The 14,319-nt window shown below is 41.2% G+C and overlaps 1 protein-coding gene across 9 annotated transcripts in view; it reads left to right on the forward strand.

Moving 5' to 3' along the window:
* Positions 1-14,319, forward strand: part of LOC105428644 (SAM-motif ubiquitously expressed punctatedly localized protein) — a 218,295-nt gene that overhangs the window by 159,754 nt on the left and 44,222 nt on the right. For all 9 annotated transcript variants that reach the window (XM_089077222.1, XM_089077221.1, XM_011641061.3 and 6 more), the window contains 4 exons: positions 4,414-4,649; positions 7,434-7,660; positions 8,637-8,938; positions 9,237-9,514. In XM_089077222.1, coding sequence (XP_088933348.1) covers positions 4,414-4,649; positions 7,434-7,660; positions 8,637-8,938; positions 9,237-9,514 — 1,043 coding nt within the window. The remainder of the gene's footprint in view (positions 1-4,413; positions 4,650-7,433; positions 7,661-8,636; positions 8,939-9,236; positions 9,515-14,319) is intronic.

A 14,319-nucleotide genomic window follows, 5' to 3' on the forward strand; every position in this document is an offset into this window, starting at 1 on the left:
TAGAGTCATCCTCCGTTCAACGTCTCGTTGAAATCTCTCGCTACGCGGGAGAAAAATTGGAAACGAATGAAAAAAGACAAAGACAGACAAAGAAACGACGAGGTTTATCGTTGCGCGTAATGACGGGCTGCGCAATGCGTAGAACCGGGCTTGATCGTTTATTAAGCGTTAGTTTAAACTGATGTATTAAGCGACTCCGGATGTGAACATACGATCGTACGACTATGTGTACGATCGTACGCATAGGCGTACAGGGAAACTCGCTCGCTTCGCTTCGGCAAAGTGAACGTGACTCGGCTAGCCTTGTAGAGCTGCTGAGTAGAAGCGGAAGAAATGAACGCGTTTGCACCCGCATCCGGCTTCCAGCGGACCGCTCGAAAAACCGTGGGATTCGATCTATCGAGAATAAGAGGAAAAGAGCGTGAACGGGAAAGTTGAATGTAGCGTCGATGTAGCGGATACAGACGTCGTACTAAATTGTTTAATTTGAAATATTATCTCCGTGTAGCGGAGAGTAACGCAACGCTGTTCGCAAACAGTGATGTTTTTTTTCGATGTGTAATTAATAATATATCGATGCATAATGGAGCAATTTCGCGCCTATTAAATTTTACGATTGTTGATATTTTAGTACATTATAACCAGCCAGTTTTTCCTCTCGCATTTCGACTTTTCTGTATTGAGTGCGCGTTAACTCACGCGTGTTCACACGTGAGAGAACTCTCGCTGATGGATCTTTAGGTCACATACATTTCGGACAATACATAGCGCGGAAGCGTCATATTGTTGTTTTCCGCTGTGTGTTCCGGAAATGGATGGGCTGAATCGATTCCTAGATATCGATACCTAGATGTGTTACGCAACTTTCCCGATCCGCTTCTAATCTCGCTCGCGGGATCGTGGAAAAATTCCCACCTCGGTGAAATTTCTTAAAGTCCTAACGCACGAGAATAATTAACAGTGACCCGGCGAGGAGGGGTTGGCTTTAGTCCCGTCGCGGCGGCACTCTATGGCGCGACCTCGAAGGTCAATTCGTTTTAGTCGCGGTCGCGCCGGATAATTTATGACTATGCTGTACGCGATTACTATGAGTTTCCTGGTGTCCCATCTCGATGTCTTCCGATGGTTCTCTTTCTCGCGGAAACCTGTCTCGCCCGGGAACGAAATAGTTAACCAGGCAGCTTTGCTAAAACCGGTAAATTACACGGGTGTCTCGAGGTACAACACGATATATCGGATGAAATCGCAGAGGCGAGCTACTGTTTTTGTACTGCAAGATAGTCATCGGATTGTCATCGCTTTCTTTCTCACGAACACGTTTTCCACGCTACACTTTCTATTTTCTACCAATTGTGTGTGTTCGGTTAAATATACCTGTGCGACGAATAGCGGGATATTTTAACCCTCCGTCTGCAATCTGAGTCTCTTTTGGTACAAGCGAAATTTTACTTTAAAATTTTTCCGAAATAAAGGAATGTTCGGTTCTTTTTCTTAAAAAAATGTAAAAAATTATTTGATAATGTAATAGAGATACTGGAAAAAAAAAAAACTTTAAATTTTTCTAGATTTTTTTAAAAGCTTAAAACGATACAAAACTTGAATTGAACAAAAAGGACTCGGATTGCTGATGAAGTAAAAAATATTATTGCAAATAATTAATATCATCTGTTATTTTTTTAATTCAAGAAGCGATATTTTGTTGCCAATACTCTAAAGTGCCGCGGTATAGACCCGGTTCATACTTTTGTTGCACTGACGAATGTATCCTCGAAGCGTGGGCTTTACGGAGCGGGTTGTTGTCGCGGGAGATACGTGCGCTGCACGTTAGTTCATTTTAACACATCGTTACGATATTTCACACTCGGACCTTGCGTGGTTCTCAGTATTCACTGTAGATATCTCGCTGCTGTTAACCTCTCTCGTTCGCATGCACAACGAAGCCTACTGGCGAACTTCTTAGGGCGTAGTATTTATTGCTAATTACTTAGCTGTATTTTTAAATAATAGGCGGAGTGTAATACGTATTAAAAGTAGTGTTGTCACTGATTTTTAAGAAAAATAAAAATAATATTGAAACAAGCTCATTATGCTAAAAAATTTATGCTTCAAATTCGAGAATTGAAAGTAAGTAGTTCAATTAACAATCTGAGACATATTCTTTTGCAGAAATTAGTCATTGCATTACTATTGATTTTGTTTTATATATATATATATATATATATATGGATTTATTATATATTTTTAGATTTTGTGATAAAATTGTACGATATAAAATGCAATGAAAATGCAGAGATTTCTTCTATATGTCTTTGTCTTTTCTAATTCGGATTTTAATACTAACCTCGCGAGTGCCGCTTTAGATCATTTTTGCGCGACTGTGTAAATGTCGTCAAACCGAAGTTAGACAACAAAACGCGCTCGAATGATCTTTAAACAATGACTCCCTGCCTTGGAAGTTCTTGAGGTGTCGTTACAATGTTTGTCGTACGTGTCATCGAGGCGCTACCGCCAACGTAAAACTCGTCAAAAAAACGTGAGAAAATGTGAAGAAAAAAAAAATCTCGTTACGCAGAATATAACTATAAAATTTTTCTTCAAAAGATAAATATTGAAACACAATACTTGCTTAATTAATTTGTCTCCTCATTTCTAATTAGTAATTTATATTTGAAATATTTGAGATTTTCCAGTATGCCACGATTTCAATAACTTCATTAAATGATAATTGTGTGTTTTTATCAACATATATTTAATATTCTCTCCTTTTTATACTGTATAATTAGTAAGATACTATTAAAGTTTAACAGTTCACAAATCATTGGCCCGACGACGTTAAAGAAATTCATTTAAAACTGATTAAGTTATACTCTTCGAAGCCCTCTTGTCGAACGCGTCGTTTAATGTACCGTTGTATCGTTCTCGTTAGTGACTCACGAAACGATGCGCACAATGTTTGTTGCTCGCATACTCTCCAATTTTATAACTATTTGGACGTCGTTTATGGTGAGGTACGTCGAATGCCTCATCTCTGGAGGACGGAGGATTTTTCTACTAGCAAATAGTACCTAATGGAATTTTTATGGGCGGCTGTAAATATTTTAACTCGAAATGATGAAGACATTTGGCAGTGAGTGTCATAGAAGTGGCTTTTACGATCGCTACCCTCGGCCTGTATTCCGCTCGACGCTCCACGAAGCCACTTCCACAACCGGATTGTGGAATATAGCGCGATAGCAGACGAGCGGAGCCTGTCGAAGGTGTTAACTCTGCGCATTATAAAAATGATCGTAATGTCCGTTTGCGTACTTCCGATGCCGTCGGCTTTACTGCCAAGACACTTGTGTTGTGTGGGAACGATTAACACTTGTTCTTCGTTATTGCGGATACTTTCGGTAGCATCCAGACAAAAAATCCTGACAAGCAAATCATTTAACTGAAAATTATATTTATATTTCGATACGGAAAAGAATTACTAATCATTGCATTAAATATAATTGTTAATTAACGAAATATCATATTGGAATTCTAATCGCGCGCTAAGAGACATTTGTCGTAAGAAAAATGCTGACGTATAAGATACAACGCGGAGAGAACTACGAAATTCTGATATCGCGGATCCCAACATTGTTAGCATCATTGTTGGTACTATCGTTGCATTAATCGCGGCCGATTGTATCGGCCGGTAAATTCGGCGGTGTGGACGAGTCACTGCCTCCATAAAATTCCACGTGTTTAACGATGACAAGAATTTATTGGATACGTTAGGTAGTCGCAGTGGACAGTGACCCTCTCTCTGATTTTTTTCGTCGGTTCTTCTCGTTTGTCGTGTCTTTACGCCGTTTTTTGATCGCTCCTTGTTGGTAGATACGTGTCTCTGTGATCAAGGCAGAAGATAATGGGCGCCAGGCTATTTATTGAGCGTAAATCTTCCGTACCGGTGGCTAAGCGCCGCCATCGTGTGTAATCGCGTCCTATACGATTATTCCTCTCTTTCTTCAACATATTTCGTTTTAAATTTTCAGTGTCGAAAGACGTCGTTTACACAGTGCGACGTTAGAAAAGTTTACGATGTGAAGCGTGAGGAGCGCCTCGTTTACAAAATTTAAACCATCCCGAGAAGACGAATGCGGTTGAAATATGGTGAATTTATTCATTAAAGGTCCGAATTTGGAGTTGAGCGTGTGTTCTGATAGTTTTGTCGCTTGAAATCTCTTTAACGGCGCTTTAAATTTGCCATCGCGTCTTGTATTTCCCAGTGAGATACGCTAAGCTTAATCTTTCTCGCGCTTAATTCGACAAGATTGAGAGGGATGAGAAACGTATTAGGAACGAAGGTCCAGAAAGTCGTGCGCCCTTAATACCTTTTAGAAGCGGATTGAAATTTGATACATCCCCTTATGTTATCGTTTTCAGGTGAGGTGTCGGGCGAGAACGTCTCCGCGGGCACGGGACCACGTGGCGGCGATCGTGGAGAGGCGGCTGATTTAGGTACGCACACGGAAAACAGCGACGGGGCCACCCTGGCAGCGAACACAGCGGTCGACGCCAGGGGGGGAAGCCCTCAGGGCGCCCATCTGTCCGGTGCGGCAACCCCCAGACCTCCGCGGGGTAGAAGGCGGCAGAACCAAAATGGTCTTGACACTACTCAAGTGAGTGGAATCTTTCTCTGCAGATGATGCAGTGTTCTTGCTAGAGATAATTCTCTTTATAAACGTAACATCCACATCCTTTCGAATCGAATATTTACTTTTTCACTTTCGATCGCTTTCGAAATAATCCACCGAAATGGAATAAAATTTTGACACGGTACACGAAACGTTGTACGCACGTCGGCACAAACACATGACGCTCGCCTCACCGTATTGACGCAGCGTGACTGAATTTTCACGGCCGTCAGTCGGAATTTTTTATTTATTCTTTTTTTCCACTTTTTTTCGTTTCTCGAGAAGGACACGAGCTGCCGTGGGGACGCGAGATCTGTCGTATAAATTTTTCGAGAGATCCCTGGCTTGGCTTTTTCCATGAAGTGGAGTGTTTGAGCGTTCGCATACCTTCACTTTGGGACACGTGCGCTAGTCTCGAGAGATATCTTCGACGAGAGTCCATCGCTCCTGTAGCTCGAGCGGTAGCTCGTACACACGTGTACACGGAGAGTCCCGTTCAAAGCCAACCATGCAGCAACTATGTCAACCGCGTCGAAAGCCGCAGTGTCATTCCGCCGTTGACATCCGTCGACCCGCAGGACGCTTCTGTAAACGACTTGACGACTTAAAAAAAAAAAAAAAAAAAAGAAAAAGTAAAAAAGAGGAGCCTTTGGTGGTTGCTTAGCAATGCTTAGAGCCGCGATGGTAAAAAATTGATCATCATCGGTAAAAAGAATAGATAGTCCATGACGTGCAAGAATTTCTTATGGCTCAGATCTGTAGGCTGTGCGAGTAGGAAGGTCTTCTAAAGAATAGTAGTAACTCGAGAAATTAATCCTGTATGCGATGTGGTGGGCTCTAGCTTGACTTATTAACTATAATCAGAATCTACTGGAGTCGATTTAAGAAAGTGAATAATGAATAAGCGTAGAAGAAGATTAATCTCTTTCTCGCTTAGAATCTCGAATTCACGCTTATTCAAAAAAAAAAAAAAAAAAAAAATGAAAAGGAAAGAAGAAAGAATATTCGGTGATGAAGAGTTTTATGATATATCTACGGAAAATGTTGCGTGTTCTATAGTCTAATTTCTTTATTATAAGAATTTATTATACCAGAAGACTCCTTTATTGACTCCAAAACATTTATGCATGGAAACTGATGACAATTCTCTAACAATTTATATTACTATCTTGTTCAATGATGTCTATTTTACATAGCCACTGTCAAACGACAACTAATATCTCATCGACGATCGATTTAATTTCAAGACTCTCTCGCTACCTCGCGCAGCTGTCACGCCTATATTTTCTTTATCGAGGCCCGGTTGCGCGCATCGGTCGTGCCGAGCGAGATCCATTCGAGAAACATATATATATATATATATATATATATATCTATGGGATCGTGCCAACGCCGTGAGTCTGAAGCGGTCCCTTGTCAGGAAGAGGTCTGGAGGCGAGAAAGAGATTTACCGTGGCCTCTGCGAGAGCGGCTGCGGTCTTCGGACCGCGCGCTCTCGGGGACCCTATTCTACGCCAATCGACTCTCGTTCTTCTTAGTGTCACGGCGCGCACCGGCCGAAGAGGAATCAACTCTTACGCCACGCGTTGCCTTCATTACCATATCTCAGATGCAATCTGTTCTCGGGAATTAATGCACCCGGGATATTTCCTACCGCCCGAGCGAGAGACGTATCGTCAGGCTGCAGCTGCCGATAAGTGTCCCTCAAGTTAAAGGCGTGATTTCACGCGGTGACGTCTGTTTCGCAAAGGCCAGAACAATTTTTTTTACACATATGAACACATGAAGCTTTTTTTTTAATGTTAAACGATCGTGCATACGATAAATCAAGCGTATGATAATAAGTGGGTGATACAATAGGCAGTTTCTTTATCGTAGAATAAGGATCTGCTTTAATAATTAATTATTACTAATTATCATCGATAAAAATCTACTACTGTGTTATTGTTTTTATTATTTAATGTTGTATTATTTTTATTATATTTAATTATGTATAATTCACATCTACGTGTGTAGTTGGAATATGGAAAGTAATTAGTTACTGATTGGTTAATTATTCCATTCAAAATGCATATTTTTAAGTCTAAAAAAGCAATTTTTTCAATTTTAAGCGAAGCTATTCGTTTGCAGCTAAAATATTTTTTTAATGACGTATTTCTGTGCGTATTTCTGTGCGGCCTTCAACATGAAGCACATAAAGCACAATGGTAATAAAGATAATAAGTTTGTTATTACTGTGGATAAGATGAAATGAGTAACTCGGAATCATGCTAATAGCAGTTTTATGTGAAAATATTCAAGTTCCAAATATTATTAACTATACTTATCGTCCAAGTATATGCACAAAATTAACAATTTTTTTCACAATTAAAAATTTAAAATAAAAATTAATAAAAATTGAAATAAGATATTTCTTATGACGAAAGAAATAATGGGATGCTTATGTGAATATATATTCTAAAGAATGTTACGATTAAAATAAAGACTTACTTGTATATCTTGAGCTAATTTTTTTAATGAATTCACTTAATAAAAAAGAATTGTACATAATAGTATTATCACTTTGTCTATCCTTTCCAGCGTTAAATGGAGTAGCGCTAAACGTACCTTTATTGCACCCGCCGCTCCTGCTTGCTAATTAATACTTCCGTTTATACTCCGTTCTCTTTATTACCGTTTAATTGCTCCGCGTTCTCCTTTTTGTTATTGCATCCGGTTGCACGTGGTGAGGTCTCGTTTAAAGTAAGGGGCACTCCTGTCGCATTACAGGTTAAAACGGAACGACTCACGCCTGATAATAACTCGACGTCGTCGAGGAGCGTGACGCCTTCTTCGTCGAGTCACCCCGGGACGCCACCAAATGCTACGCCCTTGGGAGGACCCGAGGGTCCACCACCACCCCATCATCTCAAGCACATGGAACAGATGATGGGGCGAAACTATAGTGATTTCATGAGAAGTCTCGCCGCCAAGTACAACAACGCCAATCCTAACGAGTACGTCTATTTTATTTTATCGATCACTTTTTTTGATCTTTCGCAGTAGAATTATAATCTTTGTATTAATAGAATACGGAATTATTATTATTATATATAATGAAAAAGTATACATTACGTGAACGTGAACATTATTTTTTTGGATTTAAATGTATATGTTGTACATTGACATGCCAATTAAATATTGATGTACAGATACTGCTTATTTCTTATTGGTTCTGTGTCATAAAATTTGTCTTTAAATTCTTGTATGATTAAGAAAAGAGGATTTCGCAAATGTCTTTGAATATTTTTGTTGGATCGTGACATGCGAGTATATTGACTTTCGTCGATTGACCAAGACTGCAAGACGTTGTAAAAAAAAATTAAGACCTGAAGGCTGCAAATAGATGATTCGCGTGATTAAGATTCGTAAGACGCAGAGAGTACTTAAGAAACTTAACGTACTCTCGCATGAAACCGGTTGTCGTGTCGTACGTTGACTTCTAACTTTGTACTTTCTGGTTGTAGAATTTAGGTTAGAAACAGATCAGATAATTACTTAATTGTTCAATTAAGTGTTAAACACAAATTCTAACAATGTGATCCTTAATATTTGAAGAAGTTTCACGTTTTAATTTACTATTGCTTGTCTATTTGCGTGTCATTAAATTTAATCGTCTCTATGATGATCAATTATATCTACATAAAAGAGGAGTATATATATATATATATATATATATATATATATATATATATATATATATTCTTGTTTGACAAGTTATTTTGAGATATTAAAAATCACAATCGTTTATGTTGTATATATCTTTATTATGATAGTAATATTTTCTCAATTTGATGAAAGATAGATATATTCTCAAATCTAGCTTGAGAAATTTGAAATGTAATGGCGATAATAGCTATGTGTATTTTAGAATGTTTTCTTTATGGATGTAATAAGTAATTAGCGATTAATGCCGATTGATAATTTCTTCAGTTACTTTAGCACACCAAGAAACGGTTATCCTCCGGGTTTAGACCCGAGGTTTCCGGCCTTCAAGACCGCAGCAACGCCGTTCGTCGGTCTGATGGCGCCATTAGGGGCTCCGCAATCGTCGACTGTTCCAACGACCTCACCGCTCTCCAACAAAGATCCAAAGGAGCAAAAGCAGGATAGCCTCTTCGGCAACCCCGTGTTTCCGCCTATGATTGATATGTCATCCACCCAAGCTCTTTTGCACATGGTGCGAACTGCCAATGCGGCCCAAAGCGCTGCAGAATTGGAGACATATCTTAAAGGCAAGTGTTATAGGAAGTACATTACACGTCTTAAGAAATCTTCAAGAAATAAATAGATATTACTTTGCTAGTTGAAAACAGAAATTACAATTACCCTTCGCTCGCAGAAACTTTGCATTTTTTTACGCGAGTTTTAAACTTTTTAATATTTAAAAGCAATGAACACTACGATTTTTTTGTAAATAAACAGATCTTTCATAGATCTTTCAAAGCAATTTGTGCTTTATATTGTTATATATAATGTATTAATATTAATCAGCTTCAAAGAAGATTAAACAGTTATGTTTTTGGAACACAGGCGCAAATAAAAGAGATGCGGGGGTGACTAGTCCCTTGGACCTTTCGAGTCCCGGCGGCTTTGCACCTCGCAAACGGCAAAGGCCGGAAACAAGGAGATCGGAAAGCGTGTCTCCTAAACCGAAACCCATCGCGAGACCAACCACACCTCCGCCGGTCAGATGTCCGACTCTTTATGGTCACATACCTTGTGGCGACGGGCAAGCTGTGAATCGCTGGACCATCGAGGACGTTGTTAATTATGTCTCGTCGATTGATATTTGCGCCGAGTATGCACAGGTGAGTCAAGGAAATTTTTCTTTCCCGCGATGCGGTTCTCTGCGAGAAAAAAATCGCCAGTGATGCATTTACGTCATTATCGGTGCGATCGATCATGCGTGTCGAGCGAATTTTAATGCTTTTGTTAAGGCACAACGATTTTCTATTGTCATTGGGGACCAATGTTTTCCTAGATTTCTCCACGATAATTTTATTCTAAATATATTTTTGTAGATTTAGAAAAATGAGAGAAAACTATAAAAACTCCTTCGACGATTTATAATGGCCATGTATGAGAATCCGCTTATTTATCGAAGTGAAGAAAAGAAATATAATGGATGTTTTGATTCGGTTAGATTGTTGCAAGAGTCGCATTGAACGTAGCTAGCATTTTTAATGCCTTTTGAAAGCCAACACTGTAATGGGGCACGCTGTCATCCATCGCGCAATATCTTCCCGACTTCTATGTTAGTGAGGCAACGAGGCGATCTAGAAGGCTTTGAATGACCTGACATCAGTCAATCCAGACAGTCTGGCATTAGCGAGTAGGGAGAGACGGCGCGCCAGCTAGGAAAGTTCTATAATGACCCCCTCGAAGCTAGCGTTGATCCTCCACCCCTCTCTAGTTTGTAGCATCTATACTTTCTCCTCCCTTCCTTCGTCTCGTTACTTCTCTCTTTTTCTCTTCTCCTCGTCTCTCTCTTTCTCCAGCCCCGAGGCGAAACAGACGCCCGCAAACATGATCCGACAATGATAGTTTTTACCGGACCACTTAACATTCGCTATCTCCGCGAAGTCGTGGGCGTGGTCATCCGTTTTCGAGTGTCCACTGAAATTATCCACGATCACACTCATCCAGCCTATTCGGCTTAAGCGTTTTCCCTCGTTTCTCCTCCGTTTAGGCCTCCTCGCGTTGTTTCGCTCAGCGGCACCGAGGCCTTTCGTCGTGGAACTGGGGCGCGGTCTACTTTCCACGGGTGGATCCCGTCCTCGCTCGCGCGCGATCATCGGGAATCGCAATCGCGCGATGAATGGTTTCATAATTCGCGATAAAACGGAGAGCCGTAATTATCGGGCTGCTGCCTAGTAGACGCAAATTGATTAATTACAGATAACCCGACACGCTTATATCTCGCACGTACGCGATACGATCTTCCACTTCGCGGATCGCGGCGGTGTCACGGAGCGGAGCTCTCAAACCCCGCGCCACTCCTCGCTCCGGCTCCGTAACAGAAGTTATTCCTCCGGCTGTCACATCGTTCACTCACACCTGACAGAGAGCAAGAACCGTGACTCCAGAAACCGCGCGGTAAGAAAAGTTCCTCATCCGTGTCACGAGTCGCAATTTCCTCTCACTTCACTTTGGGAAGTTATTTCGCAACGAAAAAAATGAAGACTCGCCGCCGCGTCGCAGCGGCTCTCTCGTGGACCCTAATGAGTATCCCGCGATAATTAAGATGGATGGTGGCGTCGATAACGGGCTTTCCCGAAGAAGTTTTTGCACATCGATGCTCGATGACCGCGCGGACATCGATATACTTACCTTAACGAGACGACCGCCGGTTCGCCGCCGCGGACGTATCCGATATCGGTATCGGAGTTGTCCGAAAATTACGTTCGATCGGCATCGCGATACCGTAAACCGTTTCGGGAATGCCATCGCGTCGCGTTGTGCTCGTGTCACACGCTCTTTGCACGCGCGCGCGCGCGCGCGTGGTATCCTTCGCGAGATAAAAATCGGTGTCGTGCGTGTCGTCTCAGGGTTCGCATAAAGTGCACGTCCCTTCCGCCGGCGAGACTCAACCAGGAGGAGCAGCGGTCCTTGAGCCTCTTATCTGTATACGCTCTCGTGGTTGGCCCTCGTCATTCTTGAATCGAGTCGACGGCTGATCGAAGCGCTCGAGGACCCCGCCGTCTCCTTCTACGCCGCGGCTCGGCCGCGCGGCGTTCGATTACATTCGAGTATTCATGAATATGCATGACGAGAGGTGGGCGCCCGCGAAAAAATTTACGGCCCCGACAGTCTGACGTTTCGAGGACCGCGACTTGCGCTCGCGCGCGAGCGAGCACGCGCTGAACGGGGCCTAACGATAGCCGAGGATAATCGAAACTGACATGCCTCCGGGGACCCCGCTACATTTCTCGAGAATCAACGTTCGAGAGGAACCCTGGCACTGTCGTTCCTCGCTCGTTGTAATAAATACATACTGGGAAATAATCTCTGACAATTTCTGCGTAAGTGAATTCGATGCGATCGGTATATTAAAAAAAAAAAAAAAAAAAAAAACGTATCTTGTAATATAAAATCAGTCACGTCATGTATATTTGTAATAGATTTTTTTATATTATATATGTTAATAACGTAAAAAAAAAAAAAAAAAACGTATCGCGATAATTAATGTGGCAATTTATACGTTTATTCGATTATAAATATCCGATTTAACGCGGATGCAGACACGAATAAATTTCTAGTCCTCTCTTCGCAATAGCCAATGAATGCAACTATAATGATCACGCGAGTACGCAATATCGGATCATTAAAACGCATAAAGGTGAAACCTAAACAAATGGCTAAGATTTATAAAGTAGGGCTGTAATATCTTTTGCAAGTGATGATCTCGCGATCGTCATTTACAACTTATACATACGTCGTTTTATTCATGTAGTGAATTTGGAAGTGTGAGAAATTTTTAGTCTCGATGTTCGACTTGGCAAATAAGACACTGTGATACGGATGAATTGTCTTAGAATTATGGCATCGAGATTCTAATCTTACAAAGGATATCGATCAATGGCACGAGCGATCCTTTCATATATCAGCTCGAATTATGGCGGCCGATTTCTTGTCTATATCTACTATCTATCTATATCATATTACTGCACTCACTTTCGTTTAAGCCAACTACGCGAAACTATCTTGGAAAAATAAGAATAATTATTGCTCGATTAATACTTTGATTATTTATTTTCATGACGAGAGAAGTTAGAAGCAATTGACCTAATCTCTAATTATAATGAATATTTTAGTTAGATTAGCTTGGGCAATTACACGCCGCTACTGATTATGTAAGCAGTTTTACCTTATTAATCGATCTAGCGTGACACTATCCTCATTATGAAAGTCATAAAATATAAAATCATAAATTCATATATAAATTTGTATTTTTAAAAAAAGTTTGAGTGCATAATTGTTCACTTATATAATTGCATTAATAGATATTTATTTAATTTTTAGTTTAGTAGATTGAAACTTTGTTAGTTTTTACAACTCCATTACTTAATATTATCGTCAACGGAATTTCAGTGAAACTTTCGATGATATGCAAAATATTATGCATCATGCAAACATGAAGAATGAAAGTAATTGTGTATACCTATATACCTGTATACCTGTTTAGAATTACGAGTTGTTGATTGCGAGACGATGATTGATATATAAATATACTTTGTGATAATGAGAAGAACATCATGTGATAAAAAACGTAATTTCGAAGGATTCTCACAAGGCAATTTTTGTATATAAACGCGCCTTCATGCTGGAACTGACATAAAATTATTTTATTCTGGATTATTAAAAATCATGAATGTGGATCAATTCGGCTTGTCTTCTATTATAGTATGCATGAAGAATATCACGTGTTTACATCCCACGCATGTGTGTCCTCATGCGAGTCCTTCCGATCGCATCCACATGTCGTTTAAGTTTCATCAATCAGTTTAGGAATATCTGAAACTCTAAAAATTTCCAAGTTTTCGATCAGATGACTGAAAATATTTTTAAAGAACTATTTACCTTTTCTCAATCATAAATCGTTCGAGCCCAACTGTAAAGCTTCATTAAATTTTACCCATTCGCTATCATGCTTTAATCATACAGTTTTTCAGTTCCCCAATATTTAAGAATTATCACGTTTCTCTCGTCGCACAAATTGTGCCCGATAAATCATGATAAATCGCGATATTACCACCAGCCGCTCATCGACAAGAGGGAAAATTTAGAATCGCGTCAGAGTCACGCTCGCGCGTGTATCGAGGATATAGACGAGGATAGGAGGCCTCCTTCTAAGGTCCTTCTAAGATCTGAGATATCGCGCAAGAGTTTTCCCGGCTACGGCGAATCCTTTTCAAGGTGCTCGCTCGTGCTAACAACGCGAGCACGTCGAGCGAGGCGAGCTTTGCAATATCGAGAGACGAGTCATCGAGTCGATGGATCGATGGGTATCTCTTCTTAACCCGAAGCGTGCTACGCAGCGGCGTGGCGCGGTGCGGCGCGGCGCGGCGCGGCGCGGCGCGGCGTGGCATGGCGCGGCACAGCGAGACCCAGAGCGTGGACTTTCTAACGATTCGGCGCGAGGCATGATCTGACCTGAGTCGACCTCCCCCGTTCTCGTCGGCTCGAACTGGCGCGCAGCACCGTCATACGAGTGCGGTGAAGCGGGGCCTCCTGGCACCGATCAATTAATCATTAATAGGCGCTAATACCCGCCGCGTATCGCGTCGATTACGGACGTGCGCGCGAATCGAACGAATGCGGGATGTACTCGTTCTAGATTCCCGCGGTTCAAAGTCGTGGCGCTTCCTCCTATCCCTGTCGATCAATCCGTCGTAATTCCGTCGGCCGTGCCGTCGATTTGCACCGAGGGGTTGCCCCGACCTGGACGTCGGATGTGTTTGGGAAAGGATTATATGATGTTTCTATGATGGATGATCGATGAAATTAGAGATCGTTAAAAATTACTGTATATTGTTGCGCGGATCGATTAGATGCTTCCTGTACGATATAGGCTGTCCCGAGCTTACCAGCTGTCGAGCCGAATAGAATTCCT

This window comes from Pogonomyrmex barbatus, unplaced genomic scaffold, assembly GCF_055798465.1.
Source record: "Pogonomyrmex barbatus isolate J1 unplaced genomic scaffold, ASM5579846v1 scaffold2, whole genome shotgun sequence".
Classification (NCBI taxonomy): Eukaryota; Metazoa; Arthropoda; class Insecta; order Hymenoptera; family Formicidae; genus Pogonomyrmex; species Pogonomyrmex barbatus.